This window comes from Narcine bancroftii, chromosome 12, assembly GCF_036971445.1.
Source record: "Narcine bancroftii isolate sNarBan1 chromosome 12, sNarBan1.hap1, whole genome shotgun sequence".
NCBI lineage: Eukaryota > Metazoa > Chordata > Chondrichthyes > Torpediniformes > Narcinidae > Narcine > Narcine bancroftii.
Window position 1 is genome coordinate 90604030 of NC_091480.1, and position 21229 is coordinate 90625258.

The 21229-nt window shown below is 39.9% G+C and overlaps 1 protein-coding gene across 3 annotated transcripts in view; it reads right to left on the minus strand.

The window, feature by feature from the left end:
• asic2 (acid-sensing (proton-gated) ion channel 2) overlaps positions 1-21229 on the minus strand; it is a 287552-nt gene that overhangs the window by 27752 nt on the left and 238571 nt on the right. The window contains exons 5-9 of one of the 3 annotated variants that reach the window (XM_069904701.1): positions 14448-14598; positions 12568-12624; positions 5721-5871; positions 4258-4349; positions 3584-3693 (exon numbers count right to left, since the gene is read on the minus strand). In XM_069904701.1, coding sequence (XP_069760802.1) covers positions 3674-3693; positions 4258-4349; positions 5721-5871; positions 12568-12624; positions 14448-14598 — 471 coding nt within the window. In that variant the 3' untranslated portion in view covers positions 3584-3673. Of the gene's footprint in view, positions 1-3583; positions 3694-4215; positions 4350-5720; positions 5872-12567; positions 12625-14447; positions 14599-21229 lie in introns of those variants that run through there. The other 2 variants (XM_069904700.1, XM_069904699.1) reach the window with 2 other exon arrangements.

Below are 21229 nucleotides of genomic sequence, written 5' to 3' on the forward strand. Positions count from 1 at the left end.
CTTCACAATTTGACTCATAGATCTGTTGACTTCTGCCAGCAGTTTGTTGCCTCTCACCCATACTCATCCCCCCCCCCCCACTCTTTCTCTGGTTCCATCTTAATCCACTCATGTTTCCCCTAAAGAATTCTTTCCCTTAACCACCCCTTCAACTTTGGTTGAATTTTCTTTTAAGGATTATATGATGCAATTCATGTCAAAACTGCTGAACCAAACTAACCCACAGTGAAGGAAGATAAAGGCCATAAAGGGAATGTTCAAGGAAAATTCTGAGAACATCCTGATGCTGTTAGGGAACTGACTTTAAAGTGAAAATTAGTTATGCTGTTTAGCTAATATAATGGTAAAGTTAACAATGATAAGAAGCATAGATTGGAAATTTCAACAATTATGATATCATGAATTACCCTGGTGGAGAGTTAGGTGAAGGGGACATTCAGGTTAAAAAGGGGAGCTTGATTCACAGAGTGAATTGTTTCAAAGCAATGCCGAACACACACAAAAAAAAATTGCTTATCCTACAGCCTCCTCCTTATATTTGCAAAATGTAGGTATTTAATCACTTTGGCAACATATATTTGTGATGTTCCTGTTAAAGGAACAAGACAATAGTTGTCAAAAATAGTTAAATTCAGATCAGCAGTTTCGAACATGTTGGCATAAGGGTTCAATTTGGCAACAGGTGAGCAATTTCAATTGAGAGGCTCTCCCTGTATGTGTTGAAATGAAGCCAATATTGAAGGAATATTGATTCCGGGCTGAACAAAATTATGTCTGCAATTATTGACGAGAATGAAGAATATGACGGCTAATGACTTCTGTATGATGAGACAGTTGCATGGGCACATTTTCAATAATTATGTAAAGGACTGGTGGTTAAAACAGAAACTGTTTGAAAATAATTGTAAATAATTTATGGCAAAAAATGTCCAATTATTCAACACACAATATCTGATTTTTCATGGTCCTATCAGGGACAAAGGTGCAAGGCTACTCCTATTAAAAGACCTTGGATCTTTGTCCCCAATATCCATCTCCAAGTTTTAGCACAATTTCCCCCCCCCCCCCCCCCCCAGAGCTTTTTGGTAAAGTCTCTAGTGGAATATCAGTAGAATAGTAGTTATTCTCAACCTTTTTTCCCCACTCACATTCCACGTTAAGTAATCCCTTAACCACGGAGCACCTATGGCATAGGATGATATAGGTGATCTGTGGATGGTAAGGGATTACTTAAGGTGGTAAGTGAGTGGGGAAAAAAAAGTTGAGAACCACTTGCACTGTGGTTAGTGCAATACTTTTACAGAACCAGTGTCCTGGATTAGAATCCGGCATTGTCTGTAAGGAGTTTGTACATTCTCCCCGTGTTAATGTGGGTTTCCTCTGGGTGCTCCTGTTTCCTCCCACCAACCAAAATGTATGGGGTTGTAGGCTTATTTGGGTGGCATGGGTTTCAAGTGGCTTGAGTTGTCTTTCATCATGCTGTAAATAAAATTTTTAATTTATCTCAGTTCTGTTCTATCCGCAATGAGTCTCACATCGACTGCACCACCTAATTTTTTGTTTTAAATGTCTTCCCTTATTTTCAAACAAATGTTGAAAGGAAGAAAGGAAGCAAGGCTTCAAGTTGGCACTTTCTAATTTGTTTTTAAATTTAGACATACAGCACAGAAACAGCCCATTTCAGCCTATGAGTCCATGCCACCCAATTATCCTACAACCCCCAGTATGCTTTGAATGGTGGGAGGAAACCGGAGCCCCTGGGGAAAAAAACCACGCAGCCACGGGGAGAATGTACAAATTCCTTAGAGACAGCGCAGGATTTGAACCTGCACTGGCGCTATAAAGGCATTGCACTAACCATTTCCTTCAAAGAATTTTACAGCTCCAGGAGTAATTATCAGATAGATATAAAATATTGAATGGAATAATGTAGAAGGATTTCTCTGGTGTCCTGGCCAATGCTCATCACCCAATGAACATTATAGATTATCTGGTCATTATCACATGGTTGTGGTAGCTTAATGTGTGTAATTAGATACCACCTCTCCTCTGTTACAACTTTAGATTCAGATTTATTGTCAGAGTACATACATGACATCCCATTCAACCCTGAGATTCCTTTTTCCCTGCAGGCAGAATTACCACTAATTAGTAGTGCAAATAAAAACCTGCAGACCACTTACACATGTAAACAAATAAAGAAATGCAAACAAACTGACTGTGCAATACAGAGAGGAAAAAAATAATAAAGTGCAAAAGAAGGAGCCCTTAAATGAGTCCCTGGTTGAGTTTGTCATTGAGAAGTCTGATGGTGGAGGGGTAGCATCTGTTCCTGAATCTAGTGGTGTGAGTCTTGTGGCAGCGAGACCTCTTTCTTGATAGTTGCAGCGAAAACATGTGCTGTGACTACACCATTAACTAACATGTTGGTGAGGGATTGTTTTGGGATAACATAAGGTCATAACAAATGCCATGCATAGGCTGAGACTGTAAACCATCATTGAAGAGAAGCACAGATCAGATTAATCCCCTACTAGAGATTGATATACTATTCAGTATTCTGATTGCATAGCAGAAGTTCACAATGTCTCTGAGGTACCCTTGTCTCTGAAGCAGATGGCCGTGGCTCCCAGTTGCACTCCAGATACACAAGCAAAAGAAATCTGAGTGAACAAAGAGCGCAGTACTAAACCACCATTCAAGTCTTTCACATCAAATATTAAACCAAGACCTTTTTTGCTCTCTACAAATGAACTACTTTGTAGAAGAGCAGAGACTTACCAATATTTATCTCTCAAAGTCAGTAAAAACTGACAATTTGATCATTTACCCCACTCAAAGAAGGCCCAAGTCTGGGAAGTCAACGGCCTTTTTGCTTTCCGTGAATGCTGCGTGACCTGCTGAGTTTCTCCAGCATGTTTGTGCAATGCACGAGAACCCAGCTTCTGCAGATTCTTGTTTATCTCCATCTGACCATTATCACTTCATGGTTTTTCAGACGCTACTGTGCTCAGATCAGTTTCTGCCTCTCCTTCACGACAACAGAGATGACAAATCAATTAGAAGTGCACTTTGGAATATCCTGAGATTGTGAAAGGCATGGTGTAAATGGAACTCTTTCATTCTCTTTGTCAAAGACTCCATCGAATCCATCTGGAGCAGAGCAATGCATCAGCAAATACCCACGTTCTTCAATTTGAATTTGTGAGCTCAGTCTGAGAGTCAATGGAAAGATTATAGGAAGAACCAAAAGAGAAGCATATTCTTGGTGGAAAATGAATAATAGCTGCATCTTCCCAAACATTTTGCAGAAAAAAATGAATGGATATAATACTTATCGTCTAACAGCCTGAATATGCCTGAGATTGTCTGATCAACAGGCTCAGTTGTGGTCAATACTTGGAGGGGAGACTGTCTAGGAACAACAGGTGCTGTAGGTTTCTGTGAGGGGCACTGGACAAAGGTGGCAATTCTCTGTCTGCCTTATGGTAGACAAAAGTTCAAAAGAATTTCATGTATGGTACATTCTAAATGTAGTATTATGTGACAATAATGGAACACTTACCTTTATGTCCTCTTTCATGCTTAGTCTTTAAATATGTTGAGACACAATGATAAACTGTTTCTGCTGTGTTGAAAAGTACATCAATCTCTATTTATCACGGTGAGGGGATTAATCAGATTGCTCGACTCCTGTAATTGTTTACATGCTGTTATCAGTTGATGGCTTCAGCTGCTTTTCAATATTACCACACCAAAAACTGTTCTAACAATGCAGAAGAGGAAACACAATTTGTAAAGGAATTGTATTTATAGATGTTAAACAGGTGGGGGATGGCATATGGTGGCTAAGAAAGAACCATTCTGCCTTCCAAGTTAGGGGTAATTAGAACACAAGGAGGTGGAGAAGACTATAGGGTCCAAAAAAAATCTGTGCTGTCATTCAAAAGGCCTCAACTCTACCATCCTGTCTGATTCCCATATTACTGTGGGTAGCATGGTCAGTGTAGCGGTTAGCATAATGCTATTAGAGTGCCAGAGACCCGGGTTCAAATCCGGCACGATCTGTTTGTACATTCATTCCATGTCTATGTGGGTTTTGTCCAGGGGTTCTGGTATCCATCCAAGTATGGGGTTAGTAGGTTAATCGGTCATATGGGTATATTTTGGTGGTGTGGGCTCGTGAACCAGAAAGCCTGTTACCACGCTGCGTACCTAAGTTAATTCCTGGGCAGCTCTTCAAATCCAACCACTCACCAAGTAAGCCTGCAACTTCGTATGCTTTCTTCTGTTCAATAGTTTCATAGTTCAGAGCTTCAAAGAAAACGTCCAACACTAAAATATTCTCCCTGCAACAAAATAAAAATATAAAAAGCAAATGAAATGACTGTTTGAAAGATGCTCTGAGGGTGGAAGGGAGTACGTGGCTTCCATGTGTGCTCCTGGTGTAAATGCATTTGTTGGTCTAAAAATGCAGTTCCATGCTTGAAAATAAAGTGGTTCCTACTTGGACCAATGATATCCAAGTTAGAGGAAAACTAGGTTTCTCCTGGAATTTTCTCTCTCCCAGTTCTGACAAAGTTATTAAACCTGAAACATTGACTGTTGCTTTTTACCAAAGACCTGCCAACTTTTTTCCCCTCTGGAATGTTTTTTATTTCAAATTTCCAGCATCTAATGATCAAATATCACAATTTGCAGAAAAGAAATTTTGCCTTATATTTGAGGTATAACAAACAATGGGCATCACCATGAAGGCATCATCTAATTATATTGGACTATGAAGATTTTGCTTCCTAAACATTTTTGGGTATACTTTATGGATTTTGGGCTGCTGATCACAAAATTAACCTTAAAACTTTCCTATCACAAACTGTATTTTAGATGTAACCTATTTTTGTGATTTCTTGTTATATTTTTGAAATACTTCAAAACCATGAAGCACCACATGTCATTGAAAATTAATTTTCTGCATTTGCTCTTGGACGTCTTTGCTGCTGGTCTTGGTGCGGTCAGTGACATATGTGGTCAAAAGTTCCACCAGGACATTACCATCATGGAAAAGCAGTATCAGGGCAAATGGAATCCATCAATGCTGGCTGACTATTGTTGGACACTGACATGAGAGGCATCAGATGCTGAGCACAATTGAAAATCAGCGGCAAAACCTTTTTAGTTCAACGAACCCCAGATGTCACCATCAGTATGGGATTAAGCATGCAAAATTCAATAAAAGTTAATTTAATGTTGCTCCAACTTCCTACGTGGTACAGCAAACCTGAAATTATCTTTGAGTCAGCTTGAAATCATCTATCATAATCCTCATTTTCTTTTCAGGAAGCGAACCTTGTGAAAAAAAAATGTTGTTCAGCTTCTCTTGACATCACCATGGTTGAATCTCCCGCCTTTAGTATTTTTCGAGGGATGGGACGATAGGGGGATTTGGGGGCAGCTGGGTGTTGGAGGGAGGATGGGGATAATTTCACTTTTGACTAGGGACTTTTCAGGATGCAGAAACAAATACTACAAGTGCAGCACAGAGCAGAGGCTGGATATTTTAGAGTGGATGGCGTGTGCCCTGATTTCCTAAAAGCTTTTCAACACTTACATTCTTTCCAAAACCACTAGTTGGAAGGCTGATCCTGATTGAAAGCTTGAACATGTTGGCACCTCTCAGGTCCCAGATGAGATAATAATTGCTGTGCCTGATAAATACTTACGAAATGTATTTTTCTGTCTTGTTGAATTTTTTTTCCAGATATTTTGCAGAAGTTCGACTAGGAATCTTCACCATGGATAGCTCCTTGTTGTATCGAGTTAGGTAACATGGAGTTTTGCAAAGACAGTTATTGTTTGTCTCTGCCAGCATGGCTGAAAGTGAGAATTGAAATAAACTTAGTTCTCATTGCAGCAACTTGACTCCTATTAATATGCATGTCTGCACTTGGCTTCACTTTTTCTATATACAGTAGGTATATGCTATACATTGTGTGCATCTTTCTGGAACTAAAAAATTAAACATTCTTTCTATTCTACTATTTTGACATGGTATCTTCTACCTCCCCCATACTTTCATTGTCCAGTGATCATTTGCATTACTCTTTCTGCCACAAGTCTCCCTGACAACATGTGAACACACAAAACAGGGGTCAAACTCTGCAATCCAAGCCAATACACCTCCTCCCGTACCTTGGGCTCTTAATTAATGCCCAGCCTCTTTTCAAATGAATGGCTATGGGAAATCTGAATACATCATATCAACAGATTCCCCTCTTATCAAATTCCCCATCACATGATTTACCTTTCAGTCAGCAATATTGAATACATTTGATGGAGTTCTGCTTTCTTAAAAAAATTATTATTCTATGGTTATGTAATAAAACAGATGTAATATTACATTCAATTGCATTTAGTCTCGTGTAAGACAGATTTGCCAAAAGAGAAGCAAATGAGAGTCCCTTTGTTATTTCCTCTTTGATTATTGACTCCAACATCTTGCCAACAATAAACGTTGCAGTAACTGGTCTACAGTTCCCACTTTCTGATGACGTCCCTCTTTGAACAAGGGAGTCACACTGACATTTTCCAATCTTCTAGCACATCCCAGAACTTGGCAAGTGTTGAAAAAAATTCAATCCATGCCTCCATTACCTCAACAGTCATTTCCTTTGGATCCTAGTGATTCATTTGTCTTTAGCCATGTTAGTTTCTCTAATCCATTATCAATTCTATTAATTAGCGATATTTTCAGTGCCCTCCACACAGATGCACGAGATGATTTACCAGATCTGACATTTCTTTGTTTCCTGTTATTAATTTACCAGCCTTGTTCTCTAAAGGTCCCACAGCTGCCTTTATCATCTTCCACCTAATTAAAAATCCATAAAAACAAACTCTCCCAAATAGCTATGCGAACATCCTCAGATGTTGCAAACTGTGCTGTCGGAAGAACAGTAATTTGATCTGGGAGCTGCTATTTTGATTCGGTGTTTAAATTATACATGTAAAATTACCTGTGTTGCTTTCACAGGAATTTACAAAATGGGGAAAACAATTTCCTTTTGGTTGCTGGTTCCCGTTGAGGAGGAGATCCAGGAGGATCAGAACCGGCACCACCAGGCTGAGGAACAGCTTCTTCCCACTGGCAGAGAGAATGATGAACGACCGAAGGAACCGCTCACGCTGACCCTCTGAAGTTCATATTCATGAAACAATATTCAGTTATTTCTTTGTATAGATGAAGTACTTGTCCTGCATACGTATTATTTGTTTGAATGTGAGTTGTGTGTCTGGGTGTTTTTGTACCGAGGACCGGAGAACACTGTTTGATTGGGTTGCATTTACACAATTAGATAACGATAAATTTGACTTAATTCCATTCAGATTTCAATGGAACCAAATGGACAGGAGATGGAGATGGATGTTCTTGGACATGATTAGCGCAAGTCACCAAAAAAAATCAAACCCATGATAAGCAGTGATTGAGAATCATTGTGAAGAGCGGAATAAGGCAAATAAACCCTGAATGACTGTTGATACTGAGGCAAAGGGCTGACCCACAATTGATTGCCAGTTAACACGAGAGACCAGAAATTACTGCCAGCGATGTTAAATAAACATTGACTGTGACACTGTCAAATCTTCCAGGTCCTTGCACTTTATATTTTCAAATACATACTTTTCTTGCGTCTTATATTTTGTTTTGAACTTTCTAATAACTTGCAATCATGCAGTAGTTCTATGTGATTGGAGACAAACGGAGAATGAAAAGCTGTCAAATAAACTGCGCACAAATGAAAAGTAAGCCCTGGGAGTGACTTTGAATGATCTATCACTGCAAGTTGTAGCTGTGTAGAATCCCCACATGTTCTATCAATATTCAGACACCAGACTTTGAGAATTGGATAGCTCTGTAGATGACCAGATATATTATCCTTCATCAGAATTCAATGTGCCATTGTTAAAAACTATCACAATTGCCTGGGATTAAATAGGGAAGCAAGATCAAGTTGTCTGTAAACTGTTGACAGGCCATTTATGAAAGGCGTCTCAGTTGACTTCCTTCTCTCCTGAATTGGAATCAATTACAAAGCTACCAATATATAGACCGCAGGATGACCTCAGTGATTCGAAGCAAATGAAGCGCAGAAATGGAATTGAAACATAGTGCATCCCAGATGGTCATAATTCCCAAAGTACTTCTTAGAACACTGCAATTTTTGTTTTCCCAGCCATGTGGCAAAGCAATCTGGAATCTGATGGATGATTTCACAGAGAGGCTCATCACACACATCAAATTTAGCCAACTTTACAAAAATAAAAAAGGTATATTTCTCAAAGGAATTTGCCGTGACTTTGTCTTGGGCTTGGCAACAGATGGGTAGCCAGTTCAGTTGCATGCACCTGCAAGACAACTTTTGTTTTCGTTCACTAACTTCTTCACGTGTGAGGCGGTACTGTACAACATGATTTCGGCCTTGCCAGCTTTTCTTGTAGTAGAGTAAAAATGCAATCAGGGTTGTTCTCTGTAATGTGTACTTGTGAATTCAGCATGAAATTCAACCAAGAAGCGAGTTCAGACTGGAAATTGTTGAATATTTATTTCATGAGTATTTTAACTCCAAGATAAAAAAAATACGATTTCATTAACCCTTGGGAAAAATAATAATATTGTTGAGTTAATGCACCTGTGCAAGGGTGCATAATGTGTCCATTTTTAGTGCCATTTTATTACTGCAGTCAACATTCAAGTGGAAAGGACCTTCAAGAATAAAATATTCTAAGAAACAGTATAAATGCACTTCAGTGGGCAATATTATTCCAAATACATGCCCAAATATCCTGCCCAAAGTAATTGTTGATAGCTTCAAGTTTGCCAATGCTGCCAAGGTTGTTGGCAGAATCACAGAGGACAATGTGGAAGCATACAGGAGGAAAATAGATCAGCTAGTTAAATGGTTTTACAACAATTTTGCACTCAACGTGAGCAAAGCCAAGGAGATGATTGTGGACTTCAGGAGAACATGAACCAGAGGTCATCGAGGCATCAAGAACTTCAAATTCCAGGGTGTCAACATCTCTGAGTATCTGTCCTGGAGACTCCATGTTGATGCGATCATGAAGAAGGCCCAGAAACGTCTATACTTTGTGAGGTGTTGGAGGAGATAGTCACAAAGACTTCTACAAGTGCACGGTGGAGAGCATTTTGGCTGGTTGCATCACTGTCTGGAGTTGCCAAAGCTCAGGCAGGTAAAAAAAAATTCCAGAGGGTTGTTAACTTGTCCTGCAACATCATGGTTATCAGTCTTCACTCCATCAAGGACATCTACAAGGGGTGGTCGTTCAGTGACTGAAGAAAGCAGCCTCTATCCTCAAGGACCTTCACCACCCAGGCCATGTCGTCTTCACTCTGCTACCATCAGGAAGAAGGTACGGGAGCCTGAAGATAAAGCACTCAATGGCACAAGGACAGTCTTTTCCCCTCTGTCATCAGATTTCTGAATGATCAATGAACCACAGACACTGCCTCACTTTGTTTTTTGCTTTTACTTTCTCTATTTTATTTTGAAATGTGGTTTATAGGAATGTTTGCACAATGAATTTCATGACTTTCTTGACAATAAATTGCGATTCTGATAGTTATGTGGTTTCTGTTAAAAGCTGACATTTCAAAACTTGCAATTCACAATCAAAAACAACCAAAATGTAAATTCCAAATATTTCTCAACATTTAGAAAATATTTGATGAGACTAGTTGTGTATTAGCATTTGAAAATTTAACTTTAGCAAAATGAAATGTAATGTGGATATATTGAAATTGGAGAATAATTGGTGTTAAGTTACCATTAAGTAATGAAGTAAAGCAAACAATTTTAGAGAAACATGATAGGCTGCAGACACTGTGATTACAGTAAAAACTCAGCGGGTTTATTCAGCATCCAGGATCTTGTGACAAAAATATATCGCTGACATTTTGGGCCTGAGCCCTTCTTCAAGGAAAATTCAGAAAAGGCAGAATCAGGATATATCAGAAAGTCTCAGAATTCAAACAATGGGGGAGGAATCCAGACCAACAAAAGGCGTTAATTGGATATAATAAGGGTCTAGATGGAATTTATCTTGACTGTGTGAAATAAGACAGGCCCTTGTCCATTCCTTCCTCCTCACTAATCATCCCCTTGGGACATACCCCTGAGACCACAGGAGATGCTCCACTTGCTCCCACACCTCCTCCATCAACACCATTCAGGGCCCTAAACAGTCCTTCCAAGGAAAGCAACATTTCACTTGTGAATCTCCAGGGGTCATCTACTGTATCCAGTGCTCCCGCTGTGGTGCCAACTATATCGGAGAGACTAGAGGCAGACTGTGAGATTGCTTTGTTGAGCATCTCCACTCTGTCCGCTGCAATAGCGTGGATCTCCCAGTGGTCACCCATTTCAATTCTCCATCCCACTCCCTTGCCAACATTACTGTCCATGGTCTCATGCACTGCCAGACTGAGAGCACCTGTAAATTGGAGGAACATCACCTCATCTTCCGAATGGACAACCTCCAAATGGATAGCATTAATATTTCCCCACCCCATCCCCTTGCTTCTCATGTCATCTCTCCATTGCCTGTGTCATTTCGCTCAGACATGCTAAATTCAACCTTGATCCTTATCACATCCAATTAACCCCTTTTGTTGTAAAAATACAAGATGCTGGAGAAACTCAGCAGATTGAACAGTGTCCTTTATGTAGCAAAGTTAAAAAAACATAACCAAAGTCTCAGGCTTGAGTCCTTCAAAGTATGGAAAAATGTCAGCAGGCGTCTGAACACAAGAGTGGGGGGGAGGGGGAGGGGGCAAAGGCAGGAGATGATAGGTAGAGGAAGGAGGGAGGGGACAGCAGCAATGAGGACGAGGAGAGATGGCTGGGTGGGTGGAGGAACTTGAAAAACAGGAAAAGGAGAAGGGGAAAGAAAAGGTGAACAGGTTTCAAGGAAAGAAGAAAAGACAATATAAAGGCCATCTGGCTGGAGAGTGCCCAGAAGGAAAATAAAGTGTTATTCCTCAAATTTGCGGGTGGTCTTGGTGGGATAGTACACAAGGCCATGGATAGACAGGTTCACGTGGGAGTGTGACACGGAATTGAAATGTTTGGCCACTGGGAGGTCACTGTTGTTGCAGACAGATAGGAGATGCTCAGCCAAGCGATCTGCCAATCTGTGACTGGTCTCTCCAATGTAGAGAAGGCCACAATGGGAGCACTGGATACAGTAAGCAAGTCCTGTGGATATATAAGTGAAGTGATGTTTCACTTGATAGGCCTCTTTGGGGCCCTGGACTGTGGTGAGGGAGGAGGTGTGGGTGGAAGTGTTGCACCTCCTTTGGGCACTGGGGAAGGTGCCAGGGACGCGATGGGTGGGGAGGGATGCATGTACGAGGGAATCATGGAGGGAACGGTCACTGCAGAAGGCCGAGAGGGGAGAAGGAAAAATGTGTCTAGTGGTGGTAGTAAGTGCTGGAAATTCCGGCAGCTAATGTATTAGATGAGGAGGCAGGTAGGGTGGTAGGTGAGCATGAGGGGTATTCTATTTTTGTTGCATCTTGGGTCAGAGGAGGCCAGGGCAGATAAGTGGGAAATGGAGGAGATGCGGGTGAGGGCTGAGTTGTTAGTGGTGGAGGAGAGGCCACTTTTGTGAAACAAGGCAGACATTTCGGAAGATCTGAACTGGAACACCTCATCTTGGGAACAGATGTGGTGGAGATGGAGAAATTGAGCAAAGGGGGATGGAGTGTTTGCCTTCCGAAATGCCTCTCCATGCTCTTGTGCACTATCCCACCCTGACCACCCGCAGATTGGAGGAACAAAACCTCATTTTCCGCCTGGGCACCCTCCAGCTAGATGGCATTAACATTGACTTTACTGCTTTCCAATAAACCTGCTCACTTTTTCTTTCCCCCCTCCCCCTTTTCCTGTCTTTCCAGTTCTTCCACCCACCCAGCCACTCCTCATTGGTACTGTCCCCTTCTTCCTCTCTCCATCTGTCATCTCCTACCTTTGCCAACCTCCCTCTCCCCCACCCCCCACCCCCCCACCGGCCCTTTTGTTTGGACGCCTGCTGGCATTTTCTCATACTTCGATGAAGGGCTCAAGCCCAAAATGTCGGTTCTGTATCTTTGCCTTTGCTACATAAAGGACACTGTTTGATCTACTGAGCTTCTCCACCATTTTGTGTTCTACAGATTTTTGTGATTTACTTTTAACCCCCTTTGTGGCTTTCGATTACTCCCCCATTGCTTGAATTCTGAGATTTCCTGTTTCTGCCTTTTGTAATTTTTCCTTGAAGAAGGGCTCAGGCTCGAAATGTCAGCGATATATTTTTGTCAAAAAGATCCTAGAATAAACCTGCTGAGTTCCTCCAGCATTTCAGTGTTTTTACTGACAATTTTAATTGGGAATGGCATGTCTGTGATACTTATACAAGTCTCTGTTATTGAAACACTGCTCATCAACTAACGCATGCATGTCAAGAGTGCAGATTATTAAAAGGTAGCAAACTGAGAGAGAGCTAACTCACCTAAAGTAGGCTCCACACACTCCTTATATTGCTCAGGGGTGCAGTAGTGGGCATCACCTGCAATGAATATTAAAGGAAAGTCATCACAGATTGTTCCTAAGAAACTCAGTATACTGCATTGCCCAGGAATGATCAAATTGGAATAGAGACAATATAAAGCAACAAGTTCCTCAATGCAGTTTCTTTGTAAATGATCAAGGAATGATGGCATGGCTGTTCTGGTGCCAATGACCTGGGTTTGACAGGGTTTGAATCTGGGTGCTGTCTGTAAGGAGTTTGTATTTTCTCCCCTTGTCTTCATAGATGCTCCATTTTCTCCCACTGTTCAATTGGCTGTAATTGTCTGGCACAGGCTTGTGGGCCAAAAGGGCCTGTTACCATGCTGTATTTCTGAAGGTGGCACTGTTAACGTAAAGATTGTCACGACACTGTTACAGGTTCGAATCCAGCCGTGTCTGTAAGGAGTTTGCATGTTCTCCCCGTGTCTGCGTGAGTTTCCTCTGGGTGCATCTGTTTTCTCCTACTGTTCGAAAAATGTACTAGGGTTGTAGGTTAATTGGGTGCACCAGCAATTGGGCTTGTGGGCTGAAAGGGCCAGTTACTGTGCAGAAATTAACAGAAAAATATTGAAGCAAAGCGTTCCAAAGCATGGTGTCCACTTGAACGATCATTTTTGCTCTGGCTGTTTCCTGGATTAATCCAAAACTAATCCTCTCCTCACTCTGGCCTGCACTGTTTTTCTCTTCAGCAAAACAGTCGCCTTCCTGCCCACTGTTAGCCAAGTTCTTGAAATCAGCGTTTTAAATAAACTTTGAGGTTTAAATCCCAGTACAGATTGATCTAAATTCAGAATTTATTGTCAGAGAACATCACATACAACCCTGAGATTCTTTTTCCTTGTGGCCCAGGCCAGATTTATACTTATTGGTAGTGAAAAACAATGGACTCAGGAAAAGATGCACAAGAAGGAAGTGCAAATTCAGAAAATAAATACTCCATTATAAATTGTGCCAAGTAAAAGTTTTTAAATGAGTCTCTGTGGTGCGCTGTTAGCCAGAATCATACACACACAAGGTAAAGACTGTACAACAGGTTTTAATCCACAAAGACTTCCACAGAGCCAGGCTGGCAGTGGCTGCAGCAACTCAGTGTGAGGCCTCAGGAGGCCGGCGCAGGTTTATAGCCCAGAGGGTGATTGACACCCGACTGGGTGGGGCTTGATCCATTCAGGCCAAATGATTGACAGCCGGCCAGGAGTCCCCTTACACTTTTGCAGGTACAGAAGTTGCCCCCTGGAGTAGGCCGGTGGTGTACCACCACAGTCTCTGATTGAGTTTTTGTGTTAAACTGTCCCTGAACCTGCTGGTTATCCACAGCCATAGAATGCAAACCACATGGTCAGAACCCACACTGTCCAAAAAGATTCAAGGATCTTGAGTCACATCCAGCTTGTTTAAGTTTCAATTAAGTTATAGAAATAGATTGGAGGAAAATACTACTCACCCTCCCACTATATTTGTATAATCTGCAAATTTGGCCACATAGCCATCAATTTAATCACTCAAAAGAATTTACATATCATGTGGAAAGTAACAGGCCCAACGATGACTCCTGCAGAACACCATGAGGTCACCAGCAGCCAGACAGAAAAGGGGCCCATAATTTCAACTCTTGCCTTCTGCCAGTCAGCTAACCTTCTCCCCTGCAATTCCATGGGTTTTTTATCTATCCAAAGTACCTGTTCAACAATAGACAATGAATGACCACCTTGGAATTTGGAGAGAAGGACCCACTCGTCTTTAGCCAATGCTGCAATTCTCCTCCTGCCTGCCGACAGTTATCGATACTGCATGCGAAGGAGATTACGGATTCCCGCTTACCTGGCATGTGCACCATCCGACAGTTGCAGTTCTCCACCAGGTACCTGGTTTCACAATCAATCCTGCAGGCTGTGATACTGTAGCTTGAGAAAAATTCTGTGTTGACAGCTGAAGATTGGCAGTCTCCCCACGGTGGCGGCAGGTATATGAGCTATAAATCGGTAACAACGGAAGTGTCAAAAACATAGGAAATTTAATTGGACTTCAATAATACAATACAGTAAAATCCCTGGTGTTCGGCACCTAGGGGGATTGGAAGATGCCGGTTAAGTGTATTTTCCAGTTGCTTGAGACTTACTCAATGCCTAACTAATATATCTGCATCAAGAATAAACAGTCTAAAACACAAAAATACTACACTGTACTTACGTTGACCAAACTTCATTTGTATGAATATATAAACCTTAAAGCATTTTACTTTATTTTCAGTCACATTCTTTGAAAACATTTAAGTTTTCTGCAGGTTCCAAAAGACGAACAATAAAAATATAGATAATTAACCTCTTCCCCCCAAAAAAAAAGTTTACAGATAAAGCCTCTGACTAGCACGACTCCTACTAAGCAGGGATAAGGAGACGCTTTAAGAGAGTCACTCCAACGGTAAGCGGCATCAACCAGCTCTTCATCCTGGGCGACGCCATTGCTGCTTCACACAACTTTATTCAAACAGCTGCTACAAGCAAAGCCCGACCAAGGCCCTCCGCTGGCTGAATGTTTGCTCCATCTTCACCAAAGATTCACTTCCGAGAACATTATTTTATTTTATTTCCTACTTATTTTAATTTTTAAAATTTATTTTCCATGATTTTTTTTTGCCGGTTGCTTGAATTCTGGAGACCTGAAGTTTTACTATATTTATGACAGACAGTCTCATGCTCAGTCCCACTTTCACTCATGTATTCACTGTAAAATTCAATGAGTTCGTAAATGTTGGTTAACTTGGAAAGGTAGTAAGAAAGGATGGTGAGAACAGAATTTCAGATAAAGGAAATAAATACTAACATGACAATTGTTCTTTTGGCCTCCCCTTCTTGGGGAGTGTCAAACACAGGTCACAACCTCAGAAGAAGGAGGCAAGGAGAAATCTCTTCACGTAAATGATGGTTGGTCTTTCTCTTATTTTTTGTGCATTAATTAATTCATTTTTAAATGTAATTTTGTCTCAATATTTTCACTGTGACGCTCCTACAAAACAACGAATTTTGTGACGAGTTCATGACAATAAATTTCAATTCGGAATCCTCCACTCCTTTGAGTTCACTCAAAACAGAGCTTGATCGGGATCTAGTCATTAAGTGAAACAAGGGCTACGGGGGTAATGCAAGAAACGAGAAATGTTTTAGAGATCAGCCAAGATCACGATGTGATGGACCAGATACAAAGCATTCAATGGCTCCTTTTCTTTTTAAAAAATTCTTTACTGAGTTTAAGATGTAAACTTACGCATTTTTTTGGGGGGGGGAAACACATAATAAGTCATCTCCTATACTTACAAGTACAAAACAAATGGATGGAGCTACATTAGACAGTTCTTTGATCCACGTAAGAAACAAGTTAATATTAATCATAAATAATAACCATGTAAAACCTATATTTGCCAAGTTAAGACAAATAAAAAGAAAATAAAAAAAACAAGCCAAAAAAAAACTCTAAAAATTAAATCTAATCTACTCCCTCCCTCTAATCCAGGTTACCTTATATAATAAAAGGAAATTGTGGATCTGATGGCAACCTCCAAACATTGGATGCAGAATCTCCGGAACATTCAAAATTCTTAATTCTTCCAATCACGGTAGTATTCTATGAATGGGCCACATCTTTATAAATTGAAATTTTTTATCTATGATGTTGTATCTAATTTTCTCCAAACTTAAACAGGCCATTACTTCATGTAACTGCTGTGTATGAGTCGATGAAGAGTCATCTTTCCATTTCAGAAAAATTGCTCTTCTAGCTATCAGCATGGTAAAGGCTAAAACTTTCTCCTGGGATGCAGAGAGAAGTAGATCAGGCTCAAAAAATGCTAAACAAAACAATTAATGGACACGGTTATGGCTCCTATGTTCTTATTTTCCCATCTATGATTTGCCCAGCGACACCTATGAACACAAGAATATTCCAAAAAATGGGAACTGGGTTTGAGTTTGATTACTGAAGCCTTGCTTTTTCAACAACAAATCCTCTTATGTAATTCTTGCTGTGTCCTGAAAAATGCTGACCCATCAGTTTTTTGCATCAGTTGATCTGCGACGTTTCTTTGTAGAAGTTAACATGTGTCACGGAAAATTCTAACAATTCGATGTTGGAATGAGGATTTTTTTGCTCACTTATTACCATGAGAAATATGCCAACTCACACTAATACATGGACATTTTTGAAAATTGTAGTAAAATTGTCCAAGTTTCTTTCAGAATTAATTTTTTGTGCAATTTTTGCTGAAAGCTAACTTCATATTTTCTTCAAGTGAGTAATTTTACAACAATGAATTCACACCTGGTGCTGGCAAACAAAAGTTACATATCATAATTAAACAGTCTGGTTATACATGTAAAAAGTCCAAGATATCAATCTATGTTAAACACCATTTTATATAAAATGTTGTCTTTATATATCCCCAATCCAGCTAAATCCATTTGAAATAACAATTCCATCACGTAGAAAGCCTGGACTATCCAGCTATCAACCAGAACACCACTGACATAGGTGCTACAGTGAAAATTGAAGCAGACAATAAGTATTAAGCTAATGAATTGAGTGGAAGAGAACATATGTAGAGGACAAGAGAAAAAAAATGCATCAAGGCTACCACCAGGAAACGTACAAACTGTACTGGCTTTATTTGCAAAATAACTGGACATTCTGGGAGATGAATCACTCCCCTGCACATTGCAGAGTTTTAAATTGCTCCCTTGTCAAGGAGAGATTCCATTACATGAACATTCATGATAAGGAAAAGTGACTTTGAAGGTTGTAGCACATTTTTGGAGCAGTGCTCCATGCTTGATTCCATTCTGCACTGAACATGGCCTCTACAGACAGCAAAACAGTGTAGCTCTCTGTAGAGGAAAATTTATAGATTAATTTGGTGTATTCAGAGGGCTCCTACGCCGTTTACCGTGCTCTTTGTCTAAATTTGGATGTAGATTTTGTTTTTAAAAAAGGGAAGCATGGTTGGTGTAGCACTTAGTGCAATGCTATTACAGCTCCAGAGATCCGGGTTTGTATCTGGTGCTGTCTGTAAGGAGTTTGCATATTCTCCCCATGGCTGCATGGGTTTCCTACAGGGGATCTGGTTTTCTCCCATCCTTCAAAAACATATGGGATTTATAGGTTCATTGGTCTATTTGGCAGGCATGGGTTTGTGGGCTGGGAGGGCCTGTTGCTACGCTGTATGTCTAAATTTAAATTTATATGACATGGAAGTGGATTAAGAGTAAATTAAGGCACTGGTTAATAGGTTTTAATTGTCTGAGTGATTTGGAGGAGAATTTTCCTGAATACATTAAGCTTGGTTTCATTCCTCGTTTTGAGATGATTCTAAATTTAATAAGATTTTGAGGATAGAATATATCAGAAAATATCTCATCATGGGGGTCTAGGTAACATCAATATGGAAAAGGCCCTTTGGACCAGCTGGTCTATCTCTGGCATTCACTTGGAAATGATTGTATGTTGAGAAACGAGTTGTTACCAAAACACAAGAATGCTGGAGACTGATGTTTCGGGCCTTAGCCCTTCCTCAAGGTATAAGTGAAAAAAGCCAGGTGTCTAAATTGAAGACTGGGGAAAGAATGGGAGGGGGATGAGTACAGACCAACAGACAAAAGGTGTTAAATGAATATGGTAAGAGGATAGGTGAGAACTGATTTGGCTCTGTGAAGGGAGATAGAGGGAAGAGAGGGAGTGAGAGGAAAGGAAACAGGAGGAAATACCAAAGCTACATTGTTTTGCTGTCTGAGGAGGCCAGATTCAGTGCAAGAGTGGAACTCTGCTTCAAACACTTTGCATCACTTTTCATTATCATGGATATTACTCGCTATGAAGCAGCCAAGTAGAGTTAGGCCTTTGCTGAGTTCTGTACCATTTAGTATATTATTTATTTCTTTTTACAGGATGGTTCAATCCTTTAATGTTAAAACTAATTAAGTTAATAATTTGATCCATTTTAACTATTAAAAAAAATGTAAGGGACTGGCAAATAAATGGGTTATTCCAATTATAATGAATGGGCATTGGAAACAAGATAGCCAAAACAGATTTATCTTTTCAGAGCCAAAACAGCTTCCTAGGAATTGATAACCCTCCCTCCACCCTCCTCCCAAAGCCAGAAAACTGACAAATAGACAGATGGAAAGCTACTACCTAAACTGCCCATCCCCAACATTCCTGCTGGAAAAACTCCAATATTAAAATGAAATTTTGAATGTTTTCCAGACAAGACAGAACAGACTTACTTTTTTAATGCCAAGGACCGAAATAGAGATAAACATTATGTTTTCACAATATCAATAATGCACATTCATCATTATTAACAAAGGAAAAAACCAAGTAGAGAATACATAGATATTAAAATTTTAATTTTAATAGTTAAATCAGAATCAAAACAACATTTTATAAGCTAAATGGCTGAAAAATATATAGATGTCAATAAAATAATTCTAATCAAAATTTATAAACACTTAAAGCATTAACTCATTAAGACCTTATTCTATTAGTTAAGCACTAAAAGAGTGAAGAAGTGAAACAGCTGTAGAGAATTAGTGAAAGTTACTAAGATGGAAAATAATAGATGGCAGATCTCCTTCCAAAAATTTCTGGGCTTCTTCGACAGAATAGAACCGTTTCTTAGAATTGTCCTTCAGTTGTGATCCGAAGGCACACTGGGAAAAGCAGAGGCAGCTTAACTCCTTGATTGTAGAATTCCGACATGATCTTATATTTAACACATTCACTCAAAACCTCGGGTGAATAATCCTCGACCATCCGAATCTTCTGACCTTTGTAGTCAATCATTCTTCTGAGTAGAGATTAACATATTAAAAGCTCCTTCGTTTGAAATTCATGAAAGCACAATATAACCGATGGAGGTCTCTAAAGGATCCAGCGAACTGTGTGCACAATCTGTCACAGGGAGAGTTGGTCGAACTTAGGTTCATACAATTCTGTCAGAAAACCTGCAAAGAATGTAATAGGTTTTCCACCCTCAGTTGATTGTTCCAAGCCCATAATTCGTTCGTTATTTCTTCTATTCTCAAGGTTAATTTTCTGCATTAATTTTTCATTAGTCTTTGATAGCTTTTTACATAGTTCTTGCAGATCATCCACTCTTCCATCCAAAACAGTCACAATTGATTCATTATCTTGAATAAGTTTATCATGTTCTTCTCCTCAGGTTTCTTAAAAAGAAATTTGCATCCATCTGCTTCAACTCCTTTCTGAAATGTTGTAATTCATTAGAGGATTCTTTTCTAGTTGTTGAGGTAATTCCATAGCAAATTCCAAAGAGGCAGGAAGATCCTCTTTTTTTCTCGTTCCCTCAGCCCTCCTCATAGCCACGTTAAAGACAGTTACTGTCCTTAATCCAAATAAATTCAGTAAGCAATGTGAAGTTTAAGACTAAGGACTTAATAAGGTTGGAAACAATAAGATAAGTTGGAGCAACTTCAAAAAGCTGCTACTTCATGAAGAGCCAGCAGGAAGGTCCCAGGTGATACATCAGAAAATAATTGGAACAGACATCCATTAGCTTGCAAATTTCTCCCCAGGCTTCAGTTTAATCCCACAGTGCTCAATAAAACAAAAATTAACTGCATCACTTAAAGAAAATAACAAAATATATAAAAGACAAAAGTCTGCAGATGCCATGAATGAAGTAAAAGCAGTAATATTGAGAAACTCAACAGGTCAAACAGCCCAGCCCTGGGACATGTTGACTTTTACATGCCCTGTATTTCTGTTATAGTTTGTGAAATACAATACAAACCATGTAAATTTTATATATATTCATATATTTTTTTAAATTCGATATGTGTGTATGATCATAAGTTGCATAGGCCATAATTCAGGGTCTTGGGAAAGGTGAAATTGCATATCACATTGTGCAAATAAAAGAACTCTGGAATTACAGGTTTAAATTCATCTAACGATCTACAGCATAAACATAATTCTATTTCAGTTTCACAATTTCTCCCTCTGAGACCATTGATCATCAATATATGTTTTGGAGAGAAGTTATTTCTTCTTCTGCTAATTCTAGGCTCTGTGAGAAGATGGGCTAGGTGGGGGTGGGGGGGGGGGAACAATAGGGGTGCATTGGGGTTATGGAATAGGCTGATAAAAGGATAAAAGTCCAACATAGTTGGACTTTTCCAGTGTTGGAAACAAGTTTGCGAGGAAACCTGTTCACTCTCTCTCACTATATCACACATTATTCTCCAACTAATAGTCTAGATGAAAGACACATGTGGTGGATTGTTGTCACCTTACTTGGTTTTTTTTTGTCTTCCTATACACCTGACATCAGCATAAAGGGCCAGAACTGTATGTATAAGCACCATTAACTTGGGGTTACCCTGTATGTATAAGTACCATTAATTTCGGGTCACCCTGTGTGTATAAGTACCATTAATTTAGGGTCACCCTGTGTGTATAAGTACCATTAATTTGGGGTCACCCTGTGTGTATAAGTACCATTAACTTGGGGTCACCCTGTGTGTATAAGTACCATTAATTTGGGGTCACCCTGTGTGTATAAGTACCATTAACTTGGGGTCACCCTGTGT